Here is a 16,479-nt window from a genome sequence, read left to right as displayed (position 1 = left end):
TACATTTAGGGGTGAAATCTGTGATATCACAGTAATAAACCAGCATGCAAGTACATTTACATTTATGCATTTAGCAGACGCTTTTATCCAAAGCGACTTACATTGCATTCAAGTTACAGTTTTTACATTTTATCAGCTCTTGCTTTCCCTGGGAATCGAACCCATGACCTTGGCGTTGCTAGCGCCATGCTCTACTATTTGAGCTACAGGAAAGCCAAAGTATGCACTAAAAATAAAGAAGTATATAGTACTTAGGGTGACCATACATCGTCTTTTCCCCAGACATGTCCTCTTTTTGGACTTCCAAAAATGCATCTGGCCGGGATTTCTTAATCGCCCAAAATGTCCTGGATTCAGCTCTTTTCTTAAAGGGATCATATGATGCTAAATAAAGATAAAGATCATTATTTTGTGTATTTGGTGTAACAGAATATGTTGACATGCTTTAATGTTAAAATAACACATTAATTTTCATATGCTGTACATTATTGTAGGTCCTCGATGCCCCGCCTCTCTCAAACGCTTTGTTTTCTACAAAGTCCCTCCTTGCGAAAAACGCAGTCTGCTCTGATTGGCCAACTGGCACAGTGCATTGTGATTGGCCGAACACCACAAGCTCTTGTCGGAAATGTAACGCCCCTTTCCATAATCATTCAGAAGTGCCAGATTGTCATAGCAAAGTCAGAATTACCTGCTCCTCTCATATATGTTCACGAATCGGTCATCCATAAAATGCGTTGTGAACATCTGGGTTGTGCTGATCTGTTGCAAGTAATCTTAAAGTCGGCATGAAAGGGAAGTTGCAATTGTCTTCCCTACTGTGACGTATATCCGAGTGAAACGGCATCTGAAATGAGAGGGTGGGACTTGATTTCGTCCTTCGGGAATTGATTGGATCGTTGGAAGTTGGGGCGTTACTAACAAAATGGAGGCAGATCTGAAATGCCAGTTTGCAGTTAGTGGTGATATTTCTCGCCACTGGATTCACTGCGACACCCAAGCATGAATAAATGATGTATTCATGCTTGGGCAGGGGTGGTTAACATATTTGAATGAGCCGTTTTAGGAGGGCATGGCAGAGTCTTAACTTTTATAAAGAATATCTCTTTGGTTTTGAGACTTTAGTCTTTACAACTTCAGGGGTCTTATCTATGCACAAACAACTTGTAACACTCCAAAGAGAAAGCAAAACTTGAAATCGCATCATATGACCCCTTTAATCTCGCTCCCGCTGAATTTCTGATATCTGCTCCAGCAACATGTTTCGCTCCCACGATTTTCATGTCCACTCCTTTAAACATTCTAATGTTCTATATAATTTTGGTGCATCAGGGAGCCGCTATCTGTATGCAGTGTATGTAAATATTTTTGAATGAGCCTTTGCGTTGTTTACTTTCACTTTCAATTTCGCAATCAGACGCACTCTGTGTAAAGGGGAGCACATCTTACAAGATCAGATATTTGTCAATGAGCTCAGGGTCTGTTGAGCAGAAAATACTCACGCATGGTCTTGTCAGTCATCTCTCCTTATTCTCGACCTGATCAGTCAAATGTGACTCCTGCAGTCCACGTTTTTTCCACAGAATTGGGCTACTTATAAACTGTTGCCATGGGTTGATTTTCCCAAGTGGGTTAAAGGTTTGAAATATTGCATAAATTGCATTTGACTAAAATGCTTGTATTGAAACATTTTGCATTCTACCTATGATAAAACTTTCATGGACTTTTACATTAAATGTTCCCCCCTGCCCAACTCAATCCAAGCAGCCTGAGCCGAGTCCTTAATATTTTCAAGAACACATCTCTTTCATCTTCATATGACCCTCTAACTGTAGCACTCTCTTCTGTAGCAGTATGTTTCTCTGCTGATCAAGAACATTAAAGAAGTTTGTCCTTTTTTTTTTTTTTTTGATAAATAGTTTTGATTGCATCAGTGATTTTCATAAAAAAATGAAACCTTATCAGATATTATTAGACTTTAAAATGCTTAATTTATGTACATTTGGATTCCATATTAAATCAGTGACATATAAATCATTGTGAATAATCATAAAAATATATTATAACATTTATATTCTCCATTTGAAATGTCAGTTCACATTATTTTTCACATTACTAACAACTTTCTTTGCCCTGCCCTCAGCTCCCCTCCCTCCCTCCCCTCACTGGGCTGGTTGCCATGGAGAGCTCATCGGTAGCATCAGCATCGTCAGAGGCAGGAAGCACGCGCTCGCAGGAGATCGAGGAGCTGGAGCGCTTCATCGATAGCTACGTGCTGGAGTACCAGGTGCAGGGACTCCTGAGCGACAAAAACGAAACCGACCAGGATGTGGACAAGACACCGTCCCACACCTCACTGGTAAAACATACCCCATCCCACACCAAACGCACCCTGCCCCACACCTCATAGGTAAAACAGACTCTGTCCCACCCCGTCCCACACTGCACGGGTAAAACTAGAGATGCACCGATCAACCGGCCAGGGACCAGTATTAGCCGATTTTATGACCTGCAGATTCCGAGCGGGTCTGTTTTGATGTCACACTTACGGCAACTGATAATGTATTAATGTCATGCCAGATGAGACTTGTGCAGCCTGAGTGAGTGTGAGAGAGTCTCGTGCAGAAATCAAAACAAATGAGCACAACAGCACACACAGAAAGTTATAGATGCACACTGCTGTAGTAAAAAAAAAAATGTTTATAATATATGATTAAGGTACGCAACATTGCACGACCATAATGTTTCAACACGATTGCAATGTGGTTTTATACAATAGTAGTACAATAAACAATAGGTTAAAATTAATAGGGCTGTGAATTGGCAAGAATCTGGCGACACGATATGTGTCACGATACAGTGGTTGCGATACGATATGTTGCAATACATCACGATACTGCAAGCAAGGCGATATATTGGGACATTTCTTATTTTAGGAATAGGATACATTTTTAGGAAAGCAGTCATTAACACATTAGCACACTACCATATGCAAACCTTAGCAATAAATAAATAAATAAAAATTATTTAACCAGAACAGTGGGATTTGCATTTGCAATAATCAGTCCCTGTAACATTCAACATTGAACCACTTTTTGTGCAGTACGAGTCTAGGGGAAAACTTAAAGTGCTTGCAGGATTCTTTAAAATGTATTTTATGAAAAATACTAGGGATGCATGATATTATCGGACTGTTATCGGAATCAGCCGATAATGCTTTAAATGTAAATATCGGCATCGGCCTGATATGAAAAATTATGCCGATATGTCTTGCCGATAAGACAAATGGGTTAACTCACATGTGCTCAGGGTGTGCTAGTGATTAGATCACGTCAGCAGTGAGGCTCATTCTTGAAGCAAAGTTTTGTCTGAATGTGGATTAGATTGACTGTTTTGGATCACTGAATTTAATCTGTGAAAGCACGTACGCGTTTGGTGTGTGATAAACACTGATCGCACGTGCAGCGGCAGCCTCCCCGGGTCCTAACGCCCGTTCGGTAAGGAGTTTTAATCTGTAGAGTGCGCTGTTGGCTTACTTCTAATTAAATTAAAAGTAAAATAGCCTACACAAATGACATTTAGACTGTGTTTCTGATTAAAGCAGTAATTGATGTCATAAAATAATGAGTATGTTTTGATTTAAAGGTCAGAATCTACAGCTTACATGGAAAAATAAATCACAAACATGACACTTGTAAATTAAATAATTTTATATATACTGATTTATGCATTAATGTGTAACGTTTAATTTTTTTTAACAAATCATGAGCTAAATATTTTCAGAATTTTTACAGCTGTTTTGTTTTAGACCATCTACAAATGTTAATCTTAAAATAAAATGTTAGGGTTAACACTGCATCTTTCTGGGGGAAATATATTGGTATCGCTATCGGCCAAAATGAGTTGAAAAATATCGGATATCGGCAGAAATCCAATATTGTGCATCCCTTAAAAATAAAATAAAAAATTTCATTTGAGTGGTAACAGCTCCACAGTATCTTATTATTCTAACTGAATTAATTGAAACCATGTAAGAATTTGATGTGAAAATGACACATAAGGTTAATTAAAAAATGGCAATTTAAGAAACAGTGGGAAATAACATCTGTTTTGTTAAATACTACAGCAACTCATTTTCAGTTAATAGTTATTTTTACCTCTTTTCTAGTCAGAGCACTTATTTTGAGAGTTGGTTAAGTGAGAGAACATCTGCTACTTTGTCCAGATTGGGGGAATTGTAATGTTTAATCATTTTTGCATTAAAAAAAGTATAGATTTTTGTTTGTATATGCTGTCAATTATAGCTTTTAGAAAGAACTATACATAAGCAGGGCACACTTACAAAAAATCAGTAATCGGAATCGGCCAATAAAATTGCAAATGGTGCATCTCTAGGTAGAACACACCCTGTCCCACACTTACAGGTAAAACACAACCGTCCCACACCTCAAAAGCTGTGTTGAAGATGAAGTAATAATCAAAACAAATAAACAAAATTTGACACTAATGGTGTCTCTCTGTCTTTCAGTGGACAGAAGACTGCAGTGATAAGATTGACGGGAGCTGGTCGTCATCACGGGGCAGGGGCTCATCCAAACCAGTGAGTTTTGCATGTGTGTGTATGTGTGTCTCTTCTGTAACTCTTCTGTAACATCCTGTTCACACCAGACATGAGTGGCTCATCAAAAGTCATTGGTCTTATTATAACTGATGAAGCTGTGAAAGCATCTGTTGCAGTCGCCTCTGGTGCAGAAACAGTGTTGAAGATGTCTAGAAATGTTTGAAATTGAAATTGAGGTGTTCAGAAACAGACGTGTTTGTCATCAGAAACTTCACAGACAAGTGTATTAGTGGATGGACACAGAAAACAACCGAAATGTCCAACTAGTGATGGGTCCCAGTTAGGGCTGCACGATTAACCTTTATCGCATCGATATTGAGGTTTTAACTCCCGCAATAACCTAACCTCAGGAGTCTGAGGTTTTTTCCCCCGCCTCTGACATTTGAGTGACAATCCTATTAGCCAATCAAAATGGTCGAATCTCGCGTTCCTGGCTTGCTGGCCAATTAGAAATGGCAATGGAAACAAGGTTGTATGCAGTGCACCGGCTTTCTGTCAGCAGCAAAGCAGCTAACACACAACGTGTACCTCGAATTGTGCCAATAGAAAAAGCTTGTAACTGCGCAGAAATGGCCGAAGGCACTTCTTCGTTGACGGGAGAGGAAGCGGGGGAGCACTTGGTTAACAAGAAGGGTGGTACTTCAGCTGTTTGGACTTATTTTGGATTCGCGAAGAACGACGTGGAGCAAAAGAGTGCTAAATGTAAAATATTTTAGGTTTTATGCACTTAAAAGTATCGAACGCAAAAATCGAAAATCGCATCGCAATCGCAATATTTGTCAGAAAAACCGCAATTAGGTTTTTTCTCAAAATCGTGCAGCCCTAGTCCCAGTGAACATAATAATGTCTGTGCAAGGTTAGGGTTAGAGTGTCCCAAATCATAGCTGAAAATAGTACATCACAGGTGCCTAGATGGCATGCTGTTTGTCAAAGTGTAGCTAGATGCTAATGTTAATATGAAAACACAAACAGTAAGTGCACTGTATGCAAGTATTTCTAGTTTGCATGCATCATCATTTAGAAATGTGTCGGAATGCAGTTCGTAACAATGCAAGAGCGCATTGCATACTTGTTGCCATAAGGGGCGCTATATAGTTAAAAATAAGGTTTTATTTCAAAACTTTTGCATTTCCTGACAAACTTAGCATTTGCTCATAAAAGCTTTTGCATTCTTTGTGTTCAAATGTTTGCGAGAAAGTTTCTCGAGAGAAAAATTTTGCAAATTAATGTAAAAGCAAATATATTACAATTTTCCTTCCCATGTCATTTTTTTTCTCCATGGGGTCTCTGTTTTATAGCTTGTGTGAGTCAGTTTTCTCTTCCATCTCAAGTACTGTCGATAGTTTGACAAGTGTTTTGTTGAGCAAGAGATGATCTGCTGCAGTTCTTTCGTCCTTTATACAATATATGGAAGCTTGTTTCAGCCGCAAGCTAATATATATAAATTAATATCTTTGTTCTTATCTCGCGATTGAGTTTGTATCTCATATGCGTAATTATCCAGACTGATGCATCACTGTTCTGAATGTTCCCTCATTAGTGACAGACTAGAGCAGACTAAAGCTGTCAGCCATATGCTTAATTTGTGTATATAAATATTAAAGACAGCACATGTGAGAAGGTTAGATGCACTGTGTGCTGCATGTATGTTGTGAATATGTGTTGTTTTCCAGCGTGTGAGAGAGCATTGTGAATGACACAGTGACAGTATTGTGGTCTGAGGTCACGTGATGCGATGAGGTCACAGAAAGCGTGTGTGAACATTCACTATGCTGATGTTGCTGCCGCACAAGCTCAGTAGTGTCTGATGAACCGTTGCCTGTTATGAATGAACTGAAAACTTATTTGACATACTCAACATGCATGACGTGTTGCATATATTTTTCATTACATTTACATGTTTAGCTCTGTCAGTATTTGTGTGTGTGCGTGCGTGTGTGTTTGTGGTACATTTGATCTATAGGCTTGACACCATATTTTTGCAATTTCTTTTGATATTTTCTAATATAGTTTTTTTTTCATTGTCAGTTTGTCTTTCTTTCTTTTTCTTATTTGACAAAAAAAGTTGTTAATACACTCTATTTGTCAAGGATAACACAATAAAGTTTAAAATAAAACCTGTTTCCATTGTGGTCCTTGATGTAAAGCACAAACTCCACTCCTGGTAACAGGTACACTGGCACTTTAATATACAAAAATTACAATAAAATTTACAGTCACAAATAACCACGTACATAATATAAATTCATCAACAAAACAACCTATTTAAGAGCCAACTTTTAGCTTTTAAACTAAAATCAGAATCAGAATCAGAATCAGAATGAGCTTTATTGGCCAAGTATGTTTACACATACAAGGAATTTGTTGTAGTGACAGAAGCTCCACAGTGCAACAGAAAGACAGTAACAGGACAGGACACAGGTAATGAAACAAAATAACAGGAAATAGCCAATAACCAATGTACAAAGCAGCAAAAAAAATAAAAAATACACAATATATAATATATAATATAGGCGACTATGTATGTACAGGTGAAGTATGTGCAAATTAGAAATGAGAAAATAAAATAAGTGAGTGTGGTGAATGGATAATGTATTAGTTGTGTGTTCTACGTTTATTTATTGAGTGTTCATGAGATGTATTGACTGAGGGAAGAAACTGTTCCTGTGTCTGGTCGTTCTGGTGCTCAGAGCTCTGTAGCGTCGACCAGATGGTAACAGTTCAAAGAGGTTGTGTGCTGGATGTGAGGGGTCCAGAGTGATTTTACCAGCCCTTTTGCTCACTCTGGATAAGTACAGTTCTTGGAGAGTGGGGAGGGTTGTACCAATGATTCGCTCAGCAGTCCGGACTACCCTCCGTAGTCTTCTGAGGTCAGATTTGGTAGCTGAGCTGAACCAGACAGTTATTGAGGTGCAGAGGATGGATTCAATGATGGCAGAGTAGAACTGTTTCAGTAAGTCCTGTGGCAGGTTGAACTTCCTCAGCTGGCGAAGAAAGTACAGCCTCTGCTGGGCCTTCCTGACAATGGAGTCAATGTGAATATCCCACTTTAGGTCCTGAGAGATGGTGGTGCCCAAGAATCTGAATGACTCCACTGCAGTCACGGTGCTGTTCATGATGGTAAGTGGGGGGAGAGCAGGGGGGTTTCTCCTGAAGTCCACGATCATCTCCACAGTTTTGAGCGTGTTAAGCTCCAGGTTGTTGAGACTGCACCAGACAGCCAGCTCCTTAACCTCCTGTCTGTAAGCAGACTCGTCACCGTCCTGGATGAGGCCGATCAGTGTGGTGTCGTCTGCAAACTTCAGGAGCTTGACAGAGGGGTCTTTAGATGTGCAGTCGTTGGTGTAGAGGGAGAAGAGCAGTGGGGAGAGTACGCAGCCCTGAGGAGCTCCAGTGCTGATGGTTCGAGTGCTGGATGAGAATTTGCCAAGCTTTACTAACTGCTGTCTGTCTGTCAGGAAGCTGTTGATCCACTGGCAGACGGAGGTGGGGACGGAGAGCTGAGTTAGTTTATTTTGAAGGGTTTCCGGGATAATGGTGTTAAAAGCAGAGCTGAAGTCCACAAACAGGATCCTCACATAAGTCCCTGGTCTGTCCAGATGCTGCAGGATGAAGTGCAGTCCCATGTTGACTGCATCATCCACAGACCTGTTTGCTCTGTAGGCAAACTGCAGGGGGTCCAGTAAGGGTCCAGTGATGTCCTTCAGATGAGCCAGAACCAGTCTTTCGAATGATTTCATGGCTACAGACGTTAGTGCCACAGGTCTGTAGTCATTTAGTCCAGTAATTTTGTGTTTCTTTGGGACGGGGATGATGGTGGAGCGTTTGAAGCATGAGGGGACTTCACACAGCTCCAGTGATCTATTGAAGATCTGTGTGAAGATGGGGGCCAGCTGCTCAGCACAGATTTTTAGGCAGGCTGGTGACACACCATCTGGACCAGGTGCTTTCCTTCTTTTGTTTTTCCTGAAGACCTGGCACACATCGTCTTCGCTGATTTGAATTGTAGGTGTGGGGGAGAGAGGGGTTGCTGGAGGTGTGAATGGTTGTGTGGAGGGGTGTTCTGGGCGGGTGTGGGGTGATCGTTCAAAACGACAAAAGAACTCGTTTAAGTCGTCTGCCAGGTGTTGATTCTCCAGAGTGCTGGGGGGTGGTGTTTTGTAGCTGGTGATGTCCTTTAATCCAAGCCACACTGAAGCCGGATCGCTGGAAGAGAATTTGTTCCTGAGCTTGTCAGAATAATTCCTCTTTGCCACTCTGATCTCCTTTTCCAGTGTGTATTTGGCCTGTTTGTACAAGACTTTATCCCCCTTTCTGTGAGCATCTTCTTTGGCCTGACGGAGCTGTCTGAGTTTGGCAGTGAACCATGGTTTGTCATTGTTGTAGAATAGATGAGTCCTGGTAGGAATGCACATGTCCTCACAGAAACTGATATATGATGTTACAGTCTCTGTGAGCTCGTCCAGGTCATTTGCTGCAGCTTCAAAAACAGACCAATCAGTCAGGTCGAAACAGGCTTGTAAATCCCGCTCTGTTTCGTTAGTCCATCTTTTAACAGATCTTAATACAGGCTTCGCAGACTTAAGTTTCTGCCTGTAGGATGGAATAAGATGAACCAAACAGTGATCAGAGAGTCCTAAAGCTGCTCGTGGAACCGAGTGATATGCGTCCTTTATTGTTGTGTAACAGTGATCCAATATATTACTGTCTCTGGTGGGACATGTAACATGCTGTCTGTATTTTGGCAGTTCACGGGAGAGATTTGCTTTATTAAAGTCCCCGAGAATGATTAAAACAGAGTCCGGGTGTTGTTGTTCACTCTCTGTGATCAGATCAGCGAGTTTCTGTAGAGCTGTGCTCACGTGCGCTTGCGGTGGAATGTAAACACTCACGAGAATGAACGAGCAGAACTCCCGCGGCGAATAGAACGGCTTGCAGTTAATGAAGAGCGTTTCTAGATCTGAGCAGCACATCTTCTTTAAAACAGTTACATCTGTACACCACCTCTCATTGATGTAAAAGCATGTCCCGCCGCCGCGCGATTTCCCCGTTGATTCTGTGTCCCGATCTGCTCTTATCAGCTGGTAATTAGGCAGATGGATCGCGCTGTCCGGTATGTCGCCATTCAACCAGGTTTCCGTGAAACATAGAGCAGCAGAGTTAGAAAAGTCCTTGTTTGTCCGGGAGAGCAGAAGGAGTTCGTCCGTTTTGTTGGGTAGAGAGCGGAGATTCGCCAGATGGATGCTAGGCAACGCCGTTCTAAATCCGCGCTGACGAAGTTTCACGAGCGCGCCGGCTCTCTTTCCCCGTCTGCGCCTCCTGAAGCGTTTGACCAGAGCTACAGCTCCGCCAACTACAATGTCCAGCAAAACGTCCGAAAAATCAAAAACCGGTAGAAGATTTTGTGGTGTGTTCTGCCGAATGTTCAGTAGATCATCCCTGGTAAAGCTGATCTTATTTGAAAAACAAAAAACAGGAAAAACAAACAAAAACAATACAAACACCGAGGAGCAACGCACAATAGCTGCCATCAGCGGCGCCATTTTGTTTGTTATTTTTCTTGATAAACTAACAAACTAACCATATTCGAAATACCTTTAATATCCAGAGGTAACTTATTCTACAAAAGTGCCCCAGAAGATCTAAAAGTTTAGATATACCCATACATAGTTTTAAAACAACATAATGTAATATCCATAAGACTTTGCCTAGTTTTATAACAATGTTGCTGATTTACCCTAGAAAAAAGTGCATTAAAATATGACTGAGCTCTATTATTATAATCTCATGTACCATTTTTAATTGAATATGTTCTAGTCTGCTTTCTATAGGTAACCAATCAAGACACTTAAAATGGGAAACCTCCACGAGTGTAAAACGACTAAACCCTGAAACTAACCTTATCAATTTATTCTGAGATTTTTGTAACTTATCCAACCAATCACGAGACAAATCAGACCTCCAAGAAATACATGCATATTTGAAATGACATGACACTAAACATAATGCAAGTAATGTTATAATCTGTTTATCAAGAAAACTAACATGTCTGGCAAGAAATTTTGTTCTAGCATTAACCTTACCCAGGACTTTCATAGCCATACTTACACCACTTAAATCATTGTCAAGGATGCATCCAAGATAATTAACAGAAGTTCTATTTGATATCAAACAATCCCCCACCTTAACAGACATCTTAGAAACCTTATTCAAATCCATAACATGGATTCCGTTTTACCTAAATGCAACATCAGTTTGATTTCAGAGAGCCAGTCTCTTACCTTACAAAGCTCCTTACCTAAATTCACTTGTATCCTACCAACATCCTTATCTGAAATTAATAAAGCAGAATCAACAGCATATGAAAACAAATTACAATCACAAACTGCTTGCATGTCATTTATGTATAAAAGAAACAAAATAGGGCCTAAAACACTTCCCTGAGGGACTCACCTCAAAAAACCCTTCAGTTTCCACCCTCTGAACTCTCCCAGTTAAATAAGAATTCAACCAGGCTATCACTTTACTTGAAAAACCCATGACACTTAACTTGTCTAAAAGTATTGAATGATTTACTGTGTCAAACGCTTTCTAGAGGTCTAAAAGTACCATACCACACATTTTACCTCCATCAATCTGCCTCCTTATAAAATCTGTTAAATAAAGTAAAGAAGTGTCAGTCGAATAAGATTTCCTAAAACCCGACTGAAAATCATAAATTAAACTACTCTTACTTAAATACTCATACATCTGTTTATACGCAATTCTTTCTAAAAAAAAAAATTGAGGCCACACTAAGAATGGAGATTGTCCTTTTCAGTGTAGTTTTCATTTGTTTTGTTTTTTTTAACTGGATATTTTGTGTAGAGTCCCATTTAGTTTTAATTTAGTTTCAACATTTTTGAGTTTCCAAAGTTGTAAGAAACTCATTAATTTGTGCTTATTTTTATGTTATTATTTTGGAGTCATGAAAAATGTTTAGTTTTTCTAATAGTGTTAGTTTTTTTTTATTTCAGTTAATGAATTGAATTAATTAACACTGATATAAACACACACACACACAGAAGACTGATCACTCTTTAAATGTATCCTGTAGAGGATGAATGATTGAGTAAATGTATCCATGTTTAACATCCAGCGTCAGATGAATCTGAATGAATCTGGTTTCTCTCAGGATGATTGGGAGCACAGCAGTAATGACAGCACCGGTTCTAGACCCAGTTCTGGTTCTCGACCCGGTTCTGGTTCTAGATCGGGCAGCAGAGGACGAAACAACCAGTTCAGAGCCCCAGCGAAGGTGACATTATATCTATATATTGATGTCATCAGGAACATTTTTTCAACGTTTTTAAACTTTCACGATGTGTGTGTTTTAGAATGGAAACAAAGACTGTTCTTTCGACGTTCTGGGGACGGACATTTGGGCTGCAAACCTGGACTGTCATGGGTGAGATTCACACACATACTTTTAATAAATCTAGCCATTAAATAATGACATATGGTAGTAGGGCTGCATGATTAATAAAAAAAAAAAACTTGTGATATGGCTTAGTGATGATGTAATTAAATAAAGAAACACATAGAGTTAATTTACTTCTTTGTTCAGTGAATCAAGTAAAACAGTCTCCGATTGGTCGATCCAGACTGCTGATATGTGTCCATCTTTTCAGCGGTCAGTGAATATTTTCATCTGCTCTGGTTTTTCTGCTTGTGCTTTACAGTGCTGCTGACTCGCAGTCTAATTTAAACCTCGTCACAGGCTAAATTGAATTAATGAGGCCATCACCTTCAGTCCTCTCCCTGTCTCACACACACACTAGAGGCTAGTTCTTTTTATATTAGATTTGAGCTGTGTGTAAACATCAGTGTTAACATCAAATCAAAACTGACCACGAACTACTGTTCAAAAGTTTGAGATTGTGTTTTTAAAAGAAGTCTCTTCTGCTCACCATGGCTGCATTTGTTTGAAAAAATACAGTAATATTGTGGAATATTATTGAAATTCAAAATAACTCTTTTCTGTGTGAATATATATTGTAAAATGGAATTGATTGCTGTGATCAAAGCTGAATTATCAGCATCATTACTCCAGTCTTCAATGATCCTTCAGAAATCATTCTAATATGCTGATTTGCTGCTCAAGAAACATTATGATTATCGACAGTTGAAAACAGTTGTACTGCTTAATATTTTTGTGGAAACTGTGATACATTTTATTTTTCAGGATACTTCGATGAATAGAAAGTTCAAAAGAGCAGCATTTATTTGAAATCTAAATCTTTTGCAATATTATAAATGTCTTCACGTCACACTTAAGCAATTTCATGTATCCTTGACAAATAAAATCTTTAGAAAAAATAAATACTGACCCCAAACTTTTGAACATCAGTGTACATTATAGATTTCATAAGCTGTGTTTTAGTTTATTTTTCTAGATTGTTCAGTTTGCAGGTTGCAAACGCTTTAATTCAGAGTTACGCCACTATAATCCGTTCAGAGCTCCATATCGCCTTTCAAAATAAGCTCTGAGGTTGTCTTGATTTATTCAGCTGATTTTAGGAAGAAAAAGTGCTCGAGCTAATTAGTGTGTCTTGAGTGTGTGTGTAGAGTTTTACAGCCTGGATCAGAGAGAAATGGAGGCTTAGAATGAGCTTGTCACGATGCATGTATATAAAAAAAGAATTTGTGGGGGTAAAATGTGACTTTAGGCCCTTAGTTTAAGTGGATATACAGGTACATCTAAAAAAAAATAATATTGTGAAAATGTTCATTTTTTTCTTATTTCACAAAAAGTGAAACTTTCATATATTTTAGATTCATTACATGTAAAGTAAAACTTCAAAAGTTTTTTTGTTTTAATTTTGATCATTAGAGCTTACAGCTCATGAAAGTCAAAAATCAGTATCTCAAAATATTAGAATATTTACATTTGAGTTTCAGTTAATGACCATCCCTACGGTATAAATTCTGGGTATCTCTTGTTCTTTGAAACCACAATAATGGGGAAGACGATCACTGACACACTCCACAAAGAGGGTAAGTCACAGAGGGTCATTACTGAAAGCTGTGGCTGTTCACAGAGTGCTGTATCAAAGCATATTAAATGCAAAGTTGACTGGAAGGAAGAATTTGGGTAGGAAAAGGTATACAAGCAACAGGGATGACCACAAGCTTGAGAATACTGTCAAGCAAAGCTGATTCAAACACTTGTGAGAGCTTCACAAGGAGTGGACTGAAGCTGTGCATCAAGAGTCTCCACGCTCAGACGTCTTCAGGAAAAGAGCTACCAAGCCACTTCTGAACAAGAGACAACGTCAGAAGCATCTTACCTGGGCTGAGGAGAAAAAGAACTGGACTGTTGCTCAGTGGTCCAAAGCCCTCTTTTCAGATGAAAGTAAAAGTTTTTTCTTTTGTAAATCAAGGTCCCAGAGTCTGGAGGAAGAGTGGAGAGGCACAGAATCCATGTTGCTTGAAGTCCAGTGAGAAGTTTCCTCAGTCAGTGATGGTTTGGGTTGCCATGTCATCTGCTGGTGTTGGTCCACTGTGTTTTCTGAAGTCCACAGTCAACGCAGCCATCTACCAGGAAATGTTAGGGCACTTCATGCTTCCTTCTGCTGACAAGCTTTATGGAGATGCTGATTTCATTTTCCAGCGGGACTTGGCTCTGCCCACACTGCCAAAGGTACCAAAAGCTGGTTCAGTGACCATGGTGTTACTGTGCTTGATTGGCCAGCAAACTCGCCTGACCTGAACCCTATAGAGAATCTATGGGGTATTGTCAAGAGGAAGATGAGAGACACCAGACCCAACAATGCAGATGACCTGAAGGCCGCTATCAAAGCAACCTGGGCTTCCATTACACCTGAGCAGTGCCACAGGCTGATCACCTCCATGTGACGCCGCATTGATGCAGTAATTCATGCAAAAGGAGGCCCAACCAAGTATTGAGTGCATAGAAATTAACATAATTTTCAGAAGCCTGACATTTCTGTTTAAAATATCCTTTTTTTAATTGATCTTATGTAATATTAAAATTTTCTGAGACACTGAATTTTGGGTTTTCATTATCTATAAGCCATAATCATCAAAATTTCAAGAAATATAGGCTTATGTGTAATGAATCTATATAATATATGGGTTTCACTTTCTGAAACGAGTGACAAAAAATATGGACCTTTTTCACGATATTCTAATTTTTTGAGATATACCTGTATACAGTAGTTAAGGATTTCTATTGTTTGTGTATTAATGTTGCGTTATGTGTTCACAGAGGCGCTACGTGGGACATGCAGCCGGAGAAACTGGATTTCTCTCAGTTTCACAGGAGGCCGTATAGAGGGACACCAAAACACCTCCCGCACATCGACCGAGAGGGGTGAGACCTTCAGTAACACTGACACACGGAGAACCGGTCTGAATCGCTTCACAGTAATGAACTGAATGCATTCATACAAGTGTGTGTAAATCTGCATGTCAGGGAGTTTTCAGTGTTCAGGGTTGTTGAGCTGTGTAATGGGGTGTGGCTGTGTGTTTATGTGGCACTCAGCTCCTTACTGCCCTCTACTGGAGGAACAAGAAATGAGACAATCCTACTGTATCATATCTGCTCAATATTTCTGGCATCTAATTATATGATCAACATGATCAAACCTTTGCTGAAAAACCTACTCCATGCCTTCGGTCAACTGATTGATAGTTTAGGACTTAAGCAAGTAAAAGGCCTTTTAGTGTAATTGTACAAACATCCACCTTCAGCTCGTGCTTCATGTGTCTTTATGCTGTGAAATCTACAGAATTTTATAAAGTAAACGTGTATTGTTAGTAATATTTCAAGATGAACACTTACTGCGCTGAAGTCTGGGCTGATCATCAAAATGATTGCATTATTTTGTAGATATGATCATTCAAAAATATGATCATCGGGTGAGTGACGACTGACCATTTATATCATTTTATGTAAGTAGTTGCTATACAGTTATAAGGTTCTCATTGATTTACATTACAAGCATCAGAATTTCATCACTTTTTTGTCTGTATAAATATCATCATCTGCACCAAATTGAATATTTTGGCTCATTTTGGGCCTCTGAATAAAACTGAGCTGGTTGTTCCTCCATATTCTCTCTAGATCATAATATATGAGCTATAAAAGCCTGATGGATCAAATATCCATCCCAACAAAAATATAAAGTATATATTTTGCCTAAAGGTTAAAAAAATTTTTTTATCACTATTATTTATTTCCTGTCAGGCTTTACAGAGTTACATTTTATGGCCTGGTTTATTTAGTTAGTTAGTATGGGAACCCATCAGTATAGTTAACAGCTTATTTGTTGTTGCTTATGTGTGTTAAAAAATTTACAATAAACAAGCCTACAAGCAAGTCTTTATCTGGCTGGACGTCTTGTCATGTAATATTGTCTGTCTGTTCACAGGATGATAAAGGGCAAATTTGACGATGATGATGGTATTGACCTGGACAACATGGAGAAATTCCTGCCCAGCCTGCCGGTAAGAAACTATCTCATGCTTTTACTCATCCTTCAGCCTTTGATTTGAAGCAGAGCTGTGTTCTGCTGTGTACCATCGGTGTGTATAGAAGAGCGCCCTCTGCTGGAGAGACGCTGAAACGGGTTTTATTTGAACTGATCCAACACTGACATCTAGTGGTGAAGTGCAGTATGCTCATTTCTGCTCAGGAATGTGCTATTTACACCGAGAATGGTATGAATTACACCGGCCTTAATGTTAGTGTATCTGTGTAATTCATGCTAAATTGAGTTTGTCTATGGTCCTCTTGTTCTAGAACAAAGTGTTTTAATGCAGTTCTTCCCAAACACTATGTAACACATTGATTA

At 39.3% G+C, this 16,479-nt stretch overlaps 1 protein-coding gene across 3 annotated transcripts in view; it reads left to right on the top strand.

Annotated features, from left to right (window-relative positions):
• Positions 1-16,479, top strand: part of LOC306856343 (CBP80/20-dependent translation initiation factor-like) — a 73,890-nt gene that overhangs the window by 12,558 nt on the left and 44,853 nt on the right. For 2 of the 3 annotated variants that reach the window (XM_079395575.1, XM_079395574.1), the window contains exons 2-8: positions 2,144-2,359; positions 4,529-4,600; positions 11,796-11,918; positions 11,998-12,068; positions 12,228-12,293; positions 14,892-14,996; positions 16,057-16,132. In XM_079395575.1, the coding sequence (XP_079251701.1) occupies positions 2,180-2,359; positions 4,529-4,600; positions 11,796-11,918; positions 11,998-12,068; positions 12,228-12,293; positions 14,892-14,996; positions 16,057-16,132 (693 nt within the window). In that variant the 5' untranslated portion in view covers positions 2,144-2,179. The remainder of the gene's footprint in view (positions 1-2,143; positions 2,360-4,528; positions 4,601-11,795; positions 11,919-11,997; positions 12,069-12,227; positions 12,294-14,891; positions 14,997-16,056; positions 16,133-16,479) is intronic. The other variant, XM_079395576.1, reaches the window with a different exon arrangement.

This window comes from Barbus barbus (assembly GCF_936440315.1).
Source record: "Barbus barbus genome assembly, chromosome: 36".
Taxonomy (NCBI): domain Eukaryota; kingdom Metazoa; phylum Chordata; class Actinopteri; order Cypriniformes; family Cyprinidae; genus Barbus; species Barbus barbus.
This window is presented reverse-complemented; position numbering and strand designations above follow the sequence as displayed.